The sequence below is a fragment of the Arvicola amphibius genome, chromosome 17 (genome assembly GCF_903992535.2).
Source record: "Arvicola amphibius chromosome 17, mArvAmp1.2, whole genome shotgun sequence".
NCBI classification, from domain to species: domain Eukaryota; kingdom Metazoa; phylum Chordata; class Mammalia; order Rodentia; family Cricetidae; genus Arvicola; species Arvicola amphibius.
Window position 1 is genome coordinate 30,933,466 of NC_052063.2, and position 18,987 is coordinate 30,952,452.

Below are 18,987 nucleotides of genomic sequence, written 5' to 3' on the forward strand. Positions count from 1 at the left end.
ATGAGAAACTGCACAGTAATAACATTCATCCTCCTGGGACTGACTGATGACCCAAAGCTGAAAACTCTGATCTTCATCTGTCTGTTTCTCACCTACCTGCTGAGTATAACTGGAAATCTCATAATCATCTTTCTCATCTTTATAGATTCACACCTAAAAACTGCCATGTACTTTTTCCTGCAAAATTTCGCCTTCTTAGAAATCTCATTTACAACTGCTTGCATTCCCAGGTACTTATACAATATCTCAACAGGTGACAGGACAATTACGTATAACAACTGTGCCTCTCAATTATTTTTTACTGATCTTTTTGGTGTGACAGAATTTTTTCTGCTGGCCGTTATGTCCTATGACAGATATGTAGCCATCTGCAAACCCTTGCATTATATCACCATCATGAACAGCAAGATCTGTAAAAGACTTATCTTCTGTTGCTGGGCAGCTGGCTTCTTGGTGATCCTGCCACCACTTAGCCTGGGTCTCAATCTGGAATTCTGTGACTCTAATGTTATTGACCACTTTGTCTGCGATGCATACCCTCTCCTGAAGATCTCATGCACAGACACATGGCTCATAGAGCAGATAGTGATAGTTTGTGCGGTGCTGACATTTATCATGACCCTTGTGTGTGTGGTTCTTTCCTATGCATACATAATCAGGACCATTATCAGATTCCCTTCTGCCCAGCAGAGGAAAAAGGCCTTTTCTACCTGCTCTTCCCACATGATTGTGGTGTCCATCACTTATGGCAGCTGCATCTTCATCTACGTCAAACCTTCAGCAAAGGACTCAGTGGCTATCAACAAGGGTGTGATAGTGCTGACCACGTCCATTGCTCCCATGCTGAACCCCTTCATTTACACCTTGAGGAACAAGCAAGTCAAACAGGCCTTCCATGACTCAGTTAAAAGGGTCACACTGTTCTTCAAGAAGTAGAGAAATCTGCTACTGTAAAGAGTCAACTTTTCATTAAAAATATATGCCATCTATAAAATATATCTTTAAAATTTTTATCTTAACTTTCTCACTGAGAAAATTTACTGCATTTATTTTTTCTTTTATTCAAAATAAATGTTTTTATTTTATATAACAACCGCAGTTCTCCCTCCCTCCCCTTCTCCTGCCCCCTTACTTCCCCTGTCTCACCCCCTTTCCACTACCTCAGAGGGGTAAGGCCTCCCTTGAGGAGTCAACAAAGTCTGACATGCCAAGTTGAAGCAGTACCAAGCCCCTCCCCACTGTATCAAGGCAAGCAAGGTATCCGACCATAGGGAACAGGTTCCAAAAAGCTAGTTTACGCACCCAGAATAAGTCCTGGTCCCAGTGCCAGCCCCCCACATACAACCAGCCAACAGATAAAGCCACATATCTGTCCTCCATATTCAGAAGACCGAGTTTGGTCCAATGGTACAAGGTCCCCAGTTGTCATTCCAGAGTCTGTTAGTTCCCACTAGCTCAGGTCATCTGTCTCTGTAGTTTTTCCCATGATGATCTTGACCTCTACCCCTTGCTCATATGATCCCTCGTCCCTCTCTTCAACGAAACTCCAGAAGCTCAGTCCAGCATTGTCTGTGGGTCACTTCATCTGTTCCATCAATTACTTTATATAGGCTCTATGATGACAGTTAGGGCATTTACTAATCTAATTATAAAGAAGGCCAGTTCAGGCACCCTCTCCACTATTGCTAGGAGTATTAGCTGGGATCATTCTTGTAGATTTCAGGGAATTTGCCTAGTACCAGGTTTCTCACTAACCCCATAATTGCTTTAAATTTCTTAATTATGTATGAAACACTTCCAGGAAATAAAATATGCCTTCACACAAAAAAAATGTTAAAACAAACAAATGTCAAAGCAATCTCAATGAATAATTTTGAATATTGTCTAAGTCCAGAATCCATGAGGACCTTGGCTCCAGGCACCATGTTCTATCTACTCCAAATATCCTCAGGGAATTGGTTCAGGAACCCCCATGAGGCTGCTGAAATGTATGCACTAGAGCCTTACATTAACCGCCTCAGTATTTCCATATAAAATGTACATCCTCCTGTATACTTTAAATCATCTCAATTACTGAAAGTCTTGAACGTGAGCTAAATTCTATGTAAATAGTTATAGTGTTTAGGGAATTAACACCACAGGTGGAGCATGTTTGCTATATATACAAATTTTTGTTCAAATTTTTTCACCATTTGATTGACTCCGGCATAACCTGTGTGTATGGAGGGTCCTCTGGTATTTTATTGTTTACTCTAAATAATAGACTAAGAAAAAAGAATGGATTTATTTGTTGTTTTTTTTTTTGGTTTTTCGAGACAGGGTTTCTCTGTGGCTTTGGAGCCTGTCCTGGAACTAGCTCTTGTAGACCAGGCTGGTCTCGAACTCACAGAGATCCGCCTGCCTCTGCCTCCCGAGTGCTGGGATTAAAGGCGTGCGCCACCACCGCCCGGCAAGAATGGATTTAGAACAACAGATTTTATATTACAGATAATATTTAAATCTTGGTTAAAATGTTTTTAATAGTTTCATCTTTCCACTACAATAGCAATGGTTGTTATATAATTCTATTACTTTTATGATTTGTAATAATAAGTATAAATGATGTTTCATCTAGTGTTTAATACACTGTTGACACCTTACTAAAATACTTCTAGCATAAAGATATCCTAAAGTATAGTTTCAGAAAACTATAGACACCCAATAGAAATATTGATTCATTAGTGAAAATTTATTAAAAATGGGTTTTTAAAAATGTGGGGACTAGAGAGATGGCTCAGCAGTTAAAAGCTATGGCTGCACTTCCAGAAGAACCAGGTTTGATTTTCAGTACCAGCCTGACAGCTCACAGCCATCTGTAACTCCAGGCCCATGATCTCTGACCTCTTCTGGCTTCAGGAACAAGTCACAAACTTGATGCAGACATACACTCAGACAAAATACCCATACATATAAAATAATAAAAATTCTTTCATTTGTATTTATAATACAGTTACGTCATGCCCCCGTTTCCCTTTCCTCCTGCTAACCCATCCCATGATTCCTTCCTTTAATTCTTCCATGTCCAGGTCTTGTTTAGGCAACCAAACTCTTGAGGTATCATAACTGCAGATCTCCTGTCATTATAAGAGACAACTTCTCACAGTAGACTTCCTGCACTGACAATCCTTTTGTCCCCTATTCCTTAGTGTTTTGAACCTTGGGAGCAGGAGTTGCATTATAAATGAATCCATGCTTGCCGGGGACCTCACAGTAGCTTGATCTCTGCATCTTGACCAGCTGTGGATTTCTACAATGGTCTCCACATGTTGCAAAAAGAAGTTTCCTTAAAAAGTGGTGAAAGCTACACTTACCAGTGAGTTTAGGGAAGGTATATAAAATGCAGTTAGGAATTGTGCTGGTCTAGTAAACTTCTGATAGCATGTATCACCTAGAGTCCCCCCTAGGATCTATGGCCTTACTAACACTGGGTAGTGCATTAGATTTCCAGTAACAGACATGATTTTACTCAAAGTGATTACATAGTTCTTGGTTGGAGGCATTATGTAAGTTCTATTACTTCCACTAATGCTGGCTTCTTTAGAAATATCTTACTATGTTGGTAATTTCTATGGTTTCTAGGGATTACAACTGTGAAGGACTATTTAGTGCTGATAAATTTATTTATTATTTATTTATTGTCTATGAAATTGCCATACTAATTTCCAAAGTGGCTGTACAAGTTTCTACTCCCACTAGCAATGGAGAAGGGTTCCCCTTACCCCACATCCTCTCCAGCATAAGCTATCATCAATGTCATAGATATTGTTCATTCTGACAGGTGAAGATTAAATCTCAGAGATGTTTTGATTTGTATTTCTCTGATGACTAAGGATGTTGAACCTTTCCTTAAGTGTCTTTCAGCCATTTGAGATTCATCTATTGAGAGTTCTCTATTTAGGTCTATCTTTTCCCAATCTGTAGGCAGCTGTTTTGTCTGTTGACTGTGTCCTTTGCTTTACAGAAGCTTCTCGGTTTCAGGAGGTACCATTTCTCTTGGAAATGATACAGCTATAGCACTCATGATGTCACAGCAGCTGTGCTTACCTGCACAAAACCTGTACAAGAGCAATCCAACCAAAATCCCAACACAGAGATGGCAGATGATCTTCAGACCCCACCCCTTACCGGGGAGCTATTGGCAGTGTACAGTTTGTGGAAAAGAGAGATTCATTACTTTTGAAGCTGGGGCCACTGGTAGGTTCCCCCATGTTCCAGAAGGTGGCCTCACATCCATGAACATTTTGGCAGCACTAATTGACTTTTTATCTCATTTTTTATTAAAAATTTCCATCTCCTCCCCTCCTCCTGCCCCTTCCCTCCCCTCGCTTCCACCCATACCCCCACTCCCTCCCTCTCCAAGACAAAGAGCCATCAGGATTCCCTTCACTATGTTAAGTCCAAGGTCCTCCCAACTCCCCCTAAGTCCAGGAAGGTGAGCAACCAAACTGACAAGGCTCACAGTGAGCCCGTCCATGTTGTAGAGTTCATGTTCATTGCCGTTGTCCTTGGTTTCTCAGTCCTCCTCCACTGTCAGCCACATTCAGAGAGTCCAATTTGGTCCCCTGTTCCATCAGTCCCATTCCAACTGGACTTGGTGGTCTCCCGTTAGATCTGTCCCACCGTCTCAATGGATTAACGCATCCCTCACGGTCCTGACTTCCTTGCTCATGATCTCCCTCCTTTTGCTCCTCATCAGGACCTTGGGAGCTCAGTCCGGTGCTCCTATGTGGGGCTCTGTCATTTTCTCCATCCAATGCCAGGTGAAGGTTCTATGGTGATATGCAAGATATACATGAGTATGGCAATAGGATCTGGACATTTCTGGTACCCTCTCCTCAGCTGCCCAAGGAACTAGCTGGGGGTGTCTTCCTGGACACCTGGGAACCCCTCTAGAGTCAAGTCTCTGCCAACCCTAAAAATGGCAATACTACCAAAGGCAATCTATAGATTTAATGCAATCTCCTTAAAGATCCCATCAAAATTCTTCACAGATCTTGAGATGACAATAATCAACTTTATATGGAAGAACAAGAAACCCAGGATAGCCAAAACAATCTTATACAATAAAGGAACTTCTGGAGGCATTACCATCCCTGACTTCAAACTCTATTACAGAACTACAGTATTGAAAACAGCTTGGTACTGGCATAAAAATAGAGAAGTCGACCAATGGAATCAAATAGAAGACTCAGATCTTAACCCACAAACCTATGAACCCCTGATTTTTGATAAAGGAGCTAAAAGTACACAATGGAAGAAAGAAAGCATCTTCAACTAACTGACTTTTGAATGAACAAAGAGGAAAACGTCATGAGGTTAGAAGAGAGTGAACTACAAGGAAAAACTATGGATAGATATATTTCAACATAAACGTGAAATTCTAAACATAAAAAATTATTATTAGCTACCAGCTAATGAATCAATACTGAAATCAGAAATTTCCACCATCTTCTATATTGATACAAAGATATATATTTACCACCAATTCTCATACAATTTTATAACAACCAGAATGGATGGGATAGTGTCAATTTCAACTTAAGACAATGATCTGATGCAGAGAGATTAGCATTTATAAAAATATTCCCACTCTTCTTTACCACCAGCTGAAGGAACTATTTTATTGCAATGAAGTTGCAGTAGACTGCAAGGAGAGATGGCTCGGAGGTCAAGAGTGCTTGCTATACAATCGGGAGGAGCAAAGTTTTGGCATCAATAGCTACAGAAAATCTGAGCACAGTCCCATGCATGCCTGTGACCCAGGAACTAAGGGAACAGAAGCAAGTGAGTCACTGTGGCTTGTCTGTTGGGAGCCTAGCTGAACTCCAGGTTCAGCGAGAGATCCTGCCTCAAAGGAAAAGGCAAGAGTGACAGACACTCTTCCTGTCTATCACTCAATACTGTCCTCTGGCATCCATAGACACAGGCATGCACATTCGCACATATGTACACATACTCTTACACATGCACAACACCCCAAATGCATACACAAAAAGAAATAGCCATAATAGAATATACATACAATCAAAAGGTATATAAACATAATATAAATTTGTATCAAGAATAAAAAGGAAGATTGACAGACAGTGCCCAATAAAATGAAGAAGAAAATGATAATAAGCAAATGCACTTTACCATTAGAATCATACTTTTAGAGACAAAGATTGTAACTAAACACAGGATAATATTCCACAGTATTAAAGTCTATCAACTGTTCAAAAAATTTCACACTGATCCTCAATGCCTACAGGATGGAAAGTTTCAATAAACTCATAAAACATGAGTAACCATTGTGCTAGAAATTTTCTAGCTTAATATATTTTATATCTATAGTGATATAAAATATAAACATTGTATTATGCCAGAATTTAAATAATAACTGCAGCAGCTTTGGCCTGAGCATATTTCTTGGGCACTCTGACTATTAAGAGTTAATAATACATTGCTCGAGACAAGGCAACAAGGCCATGATGGCTTCAAGATTGTTTTGGTCAAATGTCCTTGTAGCCAATGAAGCAACTAGCCTGAGAACAACTTGCCATATTTTTGTAGAGTCCTAAAATATGTGTTGTGGGGTTAGTGAGTAAAAATGAAAATTCTCTTTGTCAATGACATCAAAACTTGAGGAAAAATGATTGGAAATGATAACTCTGTTTGGTCAGTTTATGAACAATGACTAAAAGATGAGCAAAAGGAAGTGAAACATGTCCAAAAACAGAAATTATATGATCTATGTTTTGGAGCAACATGAATGTATACATACTTACTAAATTCTGTATAAATAAAAAAGCGCTCTGGCTGCTAGTCAGTCAGGCTGCAAGATTCTCCCAACCGTCATGGCCTGGCTCATCCTTCCCTCACCAACTCCTTACATCCTCTGCTGGGACCTGTTCACCATCGGGGATGGCTCCCAACAACAAACATCTGAAAATGATCCTATTTGTAACAGTGTCAAAATAATAGAGGACCTAGAAGTAAACCTTCTACAAGTCTAGCTAAGAAAATGGGTTTTTCTCACAAAGAAAACTACAAGAAAGTGAAAAAATAGAACTTGAGGTAAACACTACACAATGGGAAGACCTTCCATCTTCATGGGTAGGGAGAAATAATGTGGAAATGGGTATGTGATTGAAAACAATATACAGATTTAATGTATTCCTATTAAAAATTCAATGCCATTCTTCATATAAATTTTTAAAACACTAAAGTTCATATGGAAGAACAAAAGATTCCAAACAACAAAAGTATTCTAAAACAAAAGGACATTTATCCAGTATCAGAATACCTGATTTCTAATTGTACTGAGAGCCAACAGAACCAAAGAGCATGTCACTGGCACAAAAAAAGACTAAGGAAAGACATATAAATCAATGGAATGGAATATAGAACACAGATATAAATACATTCAACAGAAGCTACCTGATTTCCAACAAAGGTACCAGAAGTATACACTGAAAAAGAAAGTTATCTCTCCAACAAACTATGCTATAGAAATGGAGCATAGACAAATGAAACTGGTACTATATCCCTCACCCTGTACAGAAACTAATTCAAATATGTTGACTTTAATGTAAGACCTGAAGTTTTGAAATAGTTACAGAAAATTTTATTGAAAACATAGGTAAAGATTTTTTAAAGACTTTGAAAAATTATTCCAGTACTTCTGGAAAAACTTCTAAGAGTAGAAAATGGGATTACATGAAATTTCAAAGTTTCTTCATAAAAAGGAAAAACTATGAAATTAAAAATATCACCATCAGAATGTGAGGAAATCTTAGACAGCTACAGATCTAACTAATGTCTCAAATATCTACAGAACTCAAGATGCACCAGATATATCACCCAATCAATAAAAAGACAAATTAATTACACTGCAATTTCTCATCAGAAAAAAATATAAGTGATCAATACACATATGTTTTAAATGTTCAATATCACCAGCAGCAATTGAAGAAATGCAAATTCTAGCCATTATACCACTATGGGTATCTGGGGAAAACTAATATGAACCACACTGAGATTCTACCTCATCCTAGTCATAATTGTTAATCCAAAATACAACTAATCCAAACATAGACACAGGAATAGGACAGGGGAATCTCTTAGTCACTACCACTGGAAATGAAAGTAATACGAAGGTTCCTCAAGCAACAGAACTACCATGCAATCTGTCTACTATAGGAACCTACCAACAGACTTGAAGGATCTAAGCAAACCACAAAGACAACTTGGTACATTAATGCTTATTGGAGCAAAAGCAACTTTCTTAGCTGGGGGTCATCCTTGAGGATTAATGGGGATTTCCCTAGTGCCTGTTTCTCAATAACCCAATAATGCCCCCCCCTTGTCAAGGTATCACTTTCTTTTCCTCTCTTGGAGGGATAACTTGCCCAGCCTAGATAGAGGGGGAAGGGCCATGGTCCTTCCTCAAGTGCTGTGACAGACTTTATCAACTCCCCATGGGAGATCTCACCTTCTCTAAGAAGTGAATGGGGATGGGTGGGGAGTAGAAGGCTGGAGCACGAGGATGGGAGGAAGATGGAACTGGGATTGGTATGTAAAATAAGCCTGGTCTACAAGAGCTAGCTCCAGGACAGGCTCTAAAGCTGCAGAGAAACCCTGTCTCGAAAAACCAAAAAAATAAAAAATAAAAAAAATAAATAAAAAAGAACAAGTTTTAAATTTTGTAGACACTCAATGGATTTGGAACCATAGAGATTCTTAGATAATAAAATGCTGTATGACTTTAAGTATTAGATATGTTACTCCATAAAAAGAAATTTATATTTCTGAGTTCTTTTAAAATACTTACAGTATTTAAAACTGCAAATGTTTAATATTCATTTTGACTGTGCAGCTCATACAGCACATGTCGTGACACACTTGTGGAGATCAGACGACAATCTCTAGTGTTGCTCTTAGCATTCTTGTAGATGTCCCACCTGGTCCTGCAGCCTTTTAATACCAAAGAAATAAAAAGAGGCTAATATTAATTATAAACTGTTTGTCCTATTAGCTCAGGCTTATTTATTAACTAGCTCTTAGAACTTAAATTAACCCAGAATTCTTGTCTATGTTTAGCCATGTGGCTTGGTACCTTTGTTCAGTGAAGCATTCTTATCTTGCTTCCCCTGTGTCTGGCTGGCGATTGTTTCTGTGTCTTTCCTCTTCCCCAAATTCTCCTAGTCTGGTTGCTCTGCCTAAACTTCTTGCCTGGCTACTGGCCTATCAGTATTTTATTAAACCAATACAAGCAACAAACCTTTGCCATCTACAAGAGCATTGTCCCACAGCACATTCAACATTATTTGTAATAATGTCACCCCTTTATTCATCACCAGGAACTCAGGCCTAAAAGCATCTGTTGTTTCTCCTGCCTTCACTTCCCAGCTTCCATAGGAGAAGTGTGATTAGAGGGTCACACTACTGTAACCAGCATCAAATGGGTTCTGAGAATTAGAATTCAGGTCCTCATATTTTCACGGCAAGCATGTTACTCTTGGCGCTGAGCCATCTCTTCAGCCCCATACTTTGACTTGCAAAAATAATACGCAAGACCATGAAGATTCTTCATGGAACAAATACTTATATGGGCCTGGAAACCTGAATTTGATCCCCTGAATCCAAGTAATAGTGGAAGGAGAGAAGCAGCTCCACAAACGTCCTCAGAATCCACACATTACTGTGGCACATGCATCATGTACACATATACAGACTGATATTTATTAATTAATTAATTAACTTTCAAAAATAAAATTAAAATATTTTTTCATTGAGTAAAAATAGTGATATTTTAAATCAATTTATTCACTGCATAACAAATTGATAATACAGAAAATGAGACCAAATTATTTTTCACCTGGTGTAACAAAAATTAATTAATTATAAGAAACTGGGCTTGGTTTTCTTTTAATTAGATTCTATATTTTCCTTGCAGTTTCTTTTAAGTGATTTTGATGTTTCATCGAATCTCCATAGGCCCTGCTCCCATAGATAATTCATTATTTCTGAATCTGAGCCACTGAGGACTCTTTTTTTATTTACTGTAGATATAGTACATTAATAAGTATCAAGCTTGATATTAGAAAATCCTCTCTCTGAGCAAAAGGGTTCAGAACATCAGCTCTTTCTCAAACTTCCAGACATTCCTTTGAAACTACTTTTCAGGAATAGAAGTAAGAAAATTACTTTCTTATGATGGCAGTGCATTCTTAATTAGAAACTTGAAGCAATTGATTAAAAACAGAAAATTTAAACCCCTATGTATTCCCAGACTACTATTTTTGTAGATATGAATAGATTTAGTCAGTGATCACCACAAATAATCATTTTCAAATTACATTTAGAAGAAACCTTGTCGTTAAATAACTAAGAGAGAATGAGACTATGAACAATTGCCAGAAGTTTGAATAGGATGAATTCTGTCCTTTCAACTACTGGTTCTGTTTTGAGATTCGGATCCCATGTCTCTCTAGTTAAAGTCTTAACAGACTATATTAAAATTAAGAATGGGAACTCTAATGTAGTCCCAATTTAAATGCCATTTCAGAGTGTTTGATATTGGATAGGTATAGCCATTAATAAGGTTATTTTAAGCAACAATGAGAACTGAGGCCACAGCCCAACCCTTATTAGAGGATATGCCTTTCTTGCTAGGATTGGTTGATGACCAACAGTGATGATTAATTCCTTATTCCCATTTCTGCCCTCAAACTCCTGGTTTAAAAAATTATTGATAAGTTGGTATGCGCCCTAAAGACTTAAGGTAGAGCTGAGTGGTTGTTTTCCATGTGTAAACGTGTATCTTTGTGATTCTTTTAAGATTCTTTATAAGATTGCCTTTCAAGATAATCAATAAAGCGGTTGGTTCTTTCTTTGAAACTGCGAATATAAACTGTGAGTAAAAGACCTGACAGAGAAAAATAGCTTGCCTGCTCTTGCTCTGTTACTCTATGACAAGTTGTTTGGGAATGAATACATGTGGTTTCTTGGGGAGAATTTTTCCTGTGTAATATGTAAAATGTTCAGTCATGGAAGGATGATGTGCTGTGTTTCACATGTTTTCGTTGTCATCAGTCACTTGAAAAACAGAATGTAACCATGTTGTAGTCTTTATATTATGGAAATTTTTGCGGGGGTATTTAAATTGTAAGGACAAAAACAAAGAGTTAGTAGGAAAACATCAGGAATGAGAGAATAAGAAAGCATAAAGATAAAATTAGATGGAAAACATCAAGAATAAAAATAGAGTTAGAAGTAAAACATCCAGAATGATAGAAGGAAACCACCAGGAAAACAAGAATAGAGAATACAGAAGAATATAGAAGGAAAATAGAGAGACAGAGAGAGAGAGACAGAGACAGAGACAGAGAGACAGACAGAGAGACAGAGAGACAGACAGAGACAGAGAGAGTCTTTCTCCTTACCCCCTCACATAGTATGGATTCTCTTTGAGCCCTGTGTTACTGGAGGCTGGATCACAGGAAATGAAAGTTAGCTAAGTATGTAACCTATTGTACAGGTTTAGTAAGTATGTAACCTATTATAAAGTTTCATTGAGTATGTAAGTATGTAACTTATTGTAAAGGTTTAGTAAGTTTGTAACCTAATGAAAAGGTTTACTGAGCATGTAACCTTTCGTAAAGGTTCAGTAAATATGTAACTTATTGAAAAGGTTTAGTGAGTATGTGACCTAATGTAAATGTTTACTGAGTATGTAACCTATTGTAAAAGTTCAGTATGTAACATATTGTAAAAGCTTAGTGACATAACATACTAATTTGACTTAAAGATACAAAGTAAAATACAATACAGGTATGGGTATGGACATCAAATATTACATTTTGGATTTGTGTTCCAGGTATACTCTGCTGTATGATTGATATGAGGAGTAATAATTATTGGAGATTTAAAGTTCAAGAAAATAGAGAGTTATGTTAACAAATGATAAAGCACAATGGGCTACACAAAGACATCAGCAAGAAAAACAAATGTCTCAAAATCACAAAGAAGGAAGGTGACAGATAAAACATACATGAAGCCACAAAGGTAAGCTACAAAAGAATACTATGAATGTTGTGTGGTTAAAATACTCACTCTACTCAAAGTCCATAAATCCAAACAAAAATTTATAGTGTTTGATTAATTTTACTAAAGATTTTACAATGTAAGTAACAGACAAAATGTGACTTTGGTATATTGAAAGCTGAACAAGTTAACAAAAAAAAGCATCATGGATCAGGATGCTGAAGTAGTGCAAATGTGTCTGCTTCTCACAAGCACCTCATATTTAGTGTTTCAGCCTAAAATATGGATGAATATTATTATTATTTCCATGATAACATGACAGTGAAGCTGAGATATCTTTGAAGACAGGCTTAACAGTTAAATGTGGCACTTTTACTTAATAGTTTAGATAGTGATATTTTCAGTGCATTTAAAAATTAAAAAATAATAGTGGTGATCTAATCAAATCACTATATAACTGATCATATAATACAATAAGCCTGCCCTCAAAATATTTTCTTTCTTTTATTCCAGGATAAGATAACAACATAATTTTGAACTGAAAAATTAAAAAAAAGAAATGGGGTAATAACTAAGGACGGGATCGTTTAAAGAAAACATGAAAGTTGGTGATTATAATACTAGCCTCCAGCATGTTAGACAGCAAATAAAAGGCTATAAGAACATACTTGAAGCTATGTGTGATTTTTATAAATAACAAAACCTCAAGAAATACATGAACAGGCCAAAGAGAGGATGAGATTTGACTTCAGGATTCAGCCTCTAAGGAGGAACTAAGTCCCCTAAAGCATTAGCATCCAACACAAACTGCTTGGAAACTCACAAACTCAAAGGACAACTTAAAAAGTGATAAATTAAGAATGAGATGCATAAAGAAGAAAGCACACATAACATTTTGAAATGTGGTGTAGATAAGGCAATTTGATTTTCTATCTCTACCCTGAAGAGACCAAAGTACCTATTTGTAGCACGTAAGCAACCGGCGTGTTTATGTCTGCAAACAGAATGAGTGAATGCATGAGTGGGGTTTCATAATATTTTTCCTTTAATTGCTACTCCTGAACAGATAACTCTGAATTTTCAATGCAGACTAGCTAAAGGTAACAATTCAATTATGACAAACTGCACAGTAACAACATTCATCCTCCTGGGACTGACTGATGACCCAAAGCTGAAAACTCTGATCTTCATCTGTCTGTTTCTCACCTACCTGCTGAGTATAACTGGAAATCTCACGATCATCTTTCTCATCTTTATAGATTCACACCTAAAAACTGCCATGTACTTTTTCCTACAAAATTTTGCCTTCTTAGAAATCTCATTTACAACTGCTTGCATTCCCAGGTACTTATACAATATCTCAACAGGTGACAGGACAATTACGTATAATAACTGTGTCTCTCAATTATTTTTTACTGATCTTTTTGGTGTGACAGAATTTTTTCTGCTGGCCGTTATGTCCTATGACAGATATGTAGCCATCTGCAAACCCTTGCATTATATCACCATCATGAACAGCAAGATCTGTAAAAGACTTATCTTCTGTTGCTGGGCAGCTGGCTTCTTGGTGATCCTGCCACCACTTAGCCTGGGTCTCAATCTGGAATTCTGTGACTCTAATGTTATTGACCACTTTGTCTGCGATGCATACCCTCTCCTGAAGATCTCATGCACAGACACATGGCTCATAGAGCAGATAGTGATAGTTTGTGCGGTGCTGACATTTATCATGACCCTTGTGTGTGTGGTTCTTTCCTATGCATACATAATCAGGACCATTATCAGATTCCCTTCTGCCCAGCAGAGGAAAAAGGCCTTTTCTACCTGCTCTTCCCACATGATTGTGGTGTCCATCACTTATGGCAGCTGCATCTTCATCTACGTCAAACCTTCAGCAAAGGACTCAGTGGCTATCAACAAGGGTGTGATAGTGCTGACCACGTCCATTGCTCCCATGCTGAACCCCTTCATTTACACCTTGAGGAACAAGCAAGTCAAACAGGCCTTCCATGACTCAGTTAAAAGGGTCACACTGTTCTTCAAGAAGTAGAGAAATCTGCTACTGTAAAGAGTCAACTTTTCATTAAAAAATATATGCCATCTATAAAATATCTTTAAAAATTTTATCTTAACTTTCTCACTGAGAAAATTTACTGCATTTATTTTTTTCTTTTATTCAAAATAAATGTTTTAATTTTACATAACAACCGTAGTTCTCCCTCCCTCCCCTTCTCCTGCCCCCTTACTTCCCCTGTCTCACCCCCTTTCCACTACCTCAGAGGGGTAAGGCCTCCCTTGAGGAGTCAACACAGTCTGACATTCCAAGTTGAAGTAGAACCAAGCCCCTCCCCACTGTATCAAGGCTGAGCAAGGTATCTGACCATAGGGAATGGGCTCCAAAAAGCCAGTTTACGCGCCCAGAGTAAGTCCTGGTCCCAGTGCCAGCCCCCCACATACTTATTTATAAAGTACTTATTTATAAAGTACTTCCAGGAAATAAAAATATGCCTTTACACCAAAAAAAAATTAAAAAAAATAAATGTTGAAGCAATCTCAATGAATAATTTTGTATATTGTCTAAGTCCAGCTTTCATGAGGACCTTGGCTCCAGGCACCATGTTCTATCTACTCCGAGTATCCTCAGGGAATTGGTTCAGGAACCCCCATGAGGCTGCTAAAATGTATGCATTAAATGGCTCAGTATTTCAATATAAAATGTACATTCTCTCTCCTTCTGCTCCTCATCAGGACCTTGGGAGCTCAGTCCGGTGCTCCAAGGTGGGGCTCTGTCATTTTCTTCATCTATCGTCAGGTGGAGGTTCTATGGTGATATGCAAGAAATTCATCAGTATGGCTATAGGAACTGGCCTTTTCAGGCTCCCTCTCCTCAGCTGCCCAAGGAACTAACTGGGGGCGTCTCCCTGGAAACCTGGGAACCCCTCTAGGGTCAAGTCTCTTGACAACCCTCAGGTAGCTCCTTAAATTCAGATATATGCTTCACTGCTCTCATATCCACATGAGAAAGAAAGTCAGGACCGTGAGGGAACCTCCAGCTGGCGACAGATGGGGAAGGTGACTGAGCCCCACATTGGAGCACTGGACTGAGCTCCCAAGGTCCCGATGAGGAGCAGAAGGAGCGAGAACATGAGGGAGAAAGTCAGGAACGAGAGGGGTGCGTTCACTCATGGAGACGGTGGGACAGAACTAATGGGAGATCACCAACTCCAGTTGGAATGGGACTGATGGATCATGCGACCAAACCCGTCTCTCTGAGTGTGGCCAACAGCGGGGGCTGACTGAGAAGCAAAGGAAAATGGCTCTGGGCTCTGATTCTTCTTCATGGACGAGCTCTGTGGGAGCCTTCTCAGCTTGGTCGATCACCTTCCTGGACCTGGGGGGAGTTGGGAGGACCTTGGTCTTAGCATAGAGTGGGGAACCCTGATGGCTCCTTGGCCTTGAGAGGGAGGGAGGGGAGGTATGGGTGGAGGGGAGGGGAGGGAAGGGGGAGAAGGAGGGGAGAGAAAGGGGAGAAGGAGGGGAGGGAGGGGGGAGGAGGAGGGAAGGAGATGGAAATTTTTAAATATAAAAAAAAAATAAACCATGAGAAAAAAAAAAAAAAAATGTACATTCTCCTATATACTTTAAATCATCTCAATTACTGAAAGTGTTGTATATAGGATAAATTCTATGTAAATACTTACAGTGTTTAGGGAATTACCACGGGTGGAGCATGTTTGCTATATACACAAATTTTTGTTCAAATTTTTCCACCTTTTGATTGACCCCTGCATAACCTGTGTGTATGGAGGGGCCCCTGGCACTTTATTGTTTACTCTAAATAATAGACTAAGAAAAAAGAATGGGTTTAAAACAACAGATTTTATATTACAGATAGTAATTAAACCTTGGTTTAAATGTTCATCTTTGTACTACAGTAGCAATGATTGTTATTTAATTCTATTACTTTCTTTTATGATTTGCAATAATAAGTATAAATGATGTTTCATCTGTGTTTAATACTGTATTCGACACCTTACTAAAATACTTCTAGCATAAAGATATCCTAAAGTATAGTTTCAGAAAACTATGGATACACAATAGAAATATTGACTCATTAGTGAAAACTTTTTTTAAAATGGGTTTAAAAGTAAATTGTGGGGGCTGGAGAGATGGCTCAGCACTTAATAGCAGCTACTCTTCCAGAAGACCCAGGTTTGATTCTCAGCACCAGCCTGACAGCTCACAGCCATCTGTAACTCCAGGCCCGTGATCTCTGAACCTGTTCTGGCTTCAGGAACAAGTCACAAACATGGTGCACAGACATAACACTCAGGCAAAATACCCATACATATAAAATAATAAAGAGGTCTTCTCATTTTAATAATAATACAGTTACATCATTCCTGCAGTTTCCCTTTCCTCCTGCTAACCCATCCCATGATCCCTTCCTCTAATTCTTCCATGTCCAGGCCTTGTTTAGAAAACCAAACTGTTGAGTTATCATGACTGCAGATCTCCTGTCATTATAAGAGACACCTTCTCACAGTTGGCTTCCTGCCCTTACAATCCTTCTTCCCCTATTTCTCATTGCTTCCTGAGCCTTGGGAGCAGGAGTTGCATTATAAATGTATCCACCATTGCCGGGCACCTCACAGTAGCTTGATCTCTTCATTTTGATCAGGTGTGGGATTCTATAATGGTCTCCACATGTTTCAAAGAGAAGTTTCTTGAAAAGTGGTAAAAGCTACAAGAAAAATTTATAAAATACACTATTGTATTTGTCCTCATTTTACTAGTTCTTTCAGGATTTTTGTATCATATTTTATTACAATAATCCTTACCCAACTCCTCCATAATTTATGCTCTCTACCCAATACACCCAATTTTGTGTGTTCTTTTTTAAAACCATCAACTACAGTTTGTGCTACCCATACACTCATGGATATGTGTCTTTCCCCTGGAGTATTGGTCAACTCCCAGGGGCCATACTCTTTAAAGAAAATGAACTCTCCCTCTCCTAGCATTCATGAATTGTAAAAGCCACTCAGACAGGAGTTAAAATCTTGTCTGCCTCCCATCTCCACGTTGGAATTTCTCTGACTCCTTGAACAAATCTTGTGCATGCTGTTACCAGAGCCCACTGGAAGTTTTCTGTAGGTGATGCACAAATTAATAGAGATGGGTTAATTTAAGATATAAGAGCTAGCTACAAATATGCATAATCTAAAAGGCCAAGCAAGGTTTTAATAATACAGTTCCTGTATGAGTATTTCAGGCTTGGGCAGCTGAGAAATGAAAGAGCAGCCTTGTCCTACACTGTCCCATCCAGAGTTGACACTGAGTCCACAGCTTCTTTACACAGGCTCACACAGGCTGTGACACAGATACCAATTTATAGCTTAACATTCTGAAGTCTCTTGTCCCTTGCTTGTTGACCAACTGTGTGTCCGTTTACTGTCACCAACTAATGAGGCTGTTCTGATGATAGTTGATTTTTTATTCATTTTTGAGTAAAGTAATAATTCACTGGGAGTCATTGTCATACTAGGCCAACTTAAAACAGTAATAGCAATAGATTATTCATCAGGGCCTATACCTGTCTAGCTACCAGTGTTTGGGCCCCTATAACAGGGCCAACTATCTAATCTGGTTTAAGATGCACTTCACAAAATGGAACCCATGCTTGATCCTGTCAAAGTGGCCATAAACCTGAGAATAGATGGGCCATAATCATAGGAAAAGCCAAATATTATTATTCTGCTTAATTGTTGTACCAGTATAATGACTCATAACATTTTACTACACCATAGAAAAGTGTCTTGCTCATCTGTCATCAAAGAAGCTTCCTTCTGCAGTAGAAGGAAACAACTACAGAAATCCATGATATGGGATGTCCTTCTATATATCTGTTGCTTTATTGGTTAATGAATAAAGCTGCTTCAGCCTATAACATGGCAGAATATAACAAGGCTAGAAGGTATATATACATATATATATATAGAGAGAGAGAGAGAGAGGGAGAGAGAGAGAGAGAGAGAGAGAGGGCAGAGTCAGTGAGAGCCATGTAGCTGCTGAAGGAGAAAGACACCCACCAGAACCTTACTGGTAGAACACATGGTGATACACAGATTAATAGAAAAGGCTTAATTTAAGATGAAAGAGTGAGCTGGGCGGTGGTGGTGCATGCTTTTAATCCCAGCACTCAGGAGGTAGAGGCAGGCGGATCTCTGAGTTCAAGGCCAGCCTGGTCTGCAAAAGCTAGTTCCAGGACAGGCTCTAGAAACTACAGGGAAACCCTGTCTTGAAAAGCAAAAAAAAAAAAAAAGATGAAAGAGTGAACTAATAAGAAGCATGAGCTAATAGGCCAAGCAGTGTTGTAATTAATATAATTTCTCTGTGATTATTTGGGTCTGTGTGGCCAGGAACAAATGAGCAGTCTCTGCTTACAGACCCAAAACTGAACAATGTGCAGGGAGTAAGATACTTTGGATCACTCAGTCCTAAACAAGATGTCTCCATCAAACCACTTCCTTGAGGGTTTAGGGAACCCTGAAAAAGAGGGGACAGAAAGATTACAAGAACAATGAGGATGGAAGACACAAGGGAAATGATGACTTCCAGACACAACAGGCTGACATACATATCAACTCACACACACTGTAGAACCATGCACAGAGCCTGCACACAGCTATGCCAGATTCAGGGGCAAGGAGTGGGTGTCAGCATTGAGATGGGCAAGTGACATAAATTTCCCATCCTTAACAAAGAAGCTATCACCCATTGGCAACTGTTCACAAAGGAAAAATTAGTTTTCTCAAATGGACTCTCATCAGGGATACAAACCACATTTAGGGACAGGGCCCATACCCTGCAATAGATGACAAAAACAAAATGAACTCAGTGGTATTTTGGAACTGTTTG

At 38.7% G+C, this 18,987-nt stretch overlaps 2 protein-coding genes across 2 annotated transcripts; both read left to right on the forward strand.

Moving 5' to 3' along the window:
* LOC119803470 (olfactory receptor 6C2-like) lies at nt 1–936 on the forward strand. The gene has a single exon (XM_038314817.1). It carries the CDS (start codon nt 1–3, stop codon nt 934–936), a length of 936 nt encoding a protein of 311 aa, XP_038170745.1.
* Nucleotides 937–13,180: 12,244 nt separating this feature from the next.
* LOC119803486 (olfactory receptor 6C2-like) lies at nt 13,181–14,116 on the forward strand. Its single transcript, XM_038314838.1, has one exon. It carries the CDS (start codon nt 13,181–13,183, stop codon nt 14,114–14,116), a length of 936 nt encoding a protein of 311 aa, XP_038170766.1.
* The last annotated feature ends 4,871 nt before the right edge of the window (nt 14,117–18,987 follow it).

Bases quoted from the DNA above. Each gene is read 5' to 3' on its own strand.
- LOC119803470 (XM_038314817.1), top strand. From the start codon at position 1: ATGAGAAACTGCACAGTAATAACATTCATCCTCCTGGGACTGACTGAT.
- LOC119803486 (XM_038314838.1), top strand. From the start codon at position 13,181: ATGACAAACTGCACAGTAACAACATTCATCCTCCTGGGACTGACTGAT.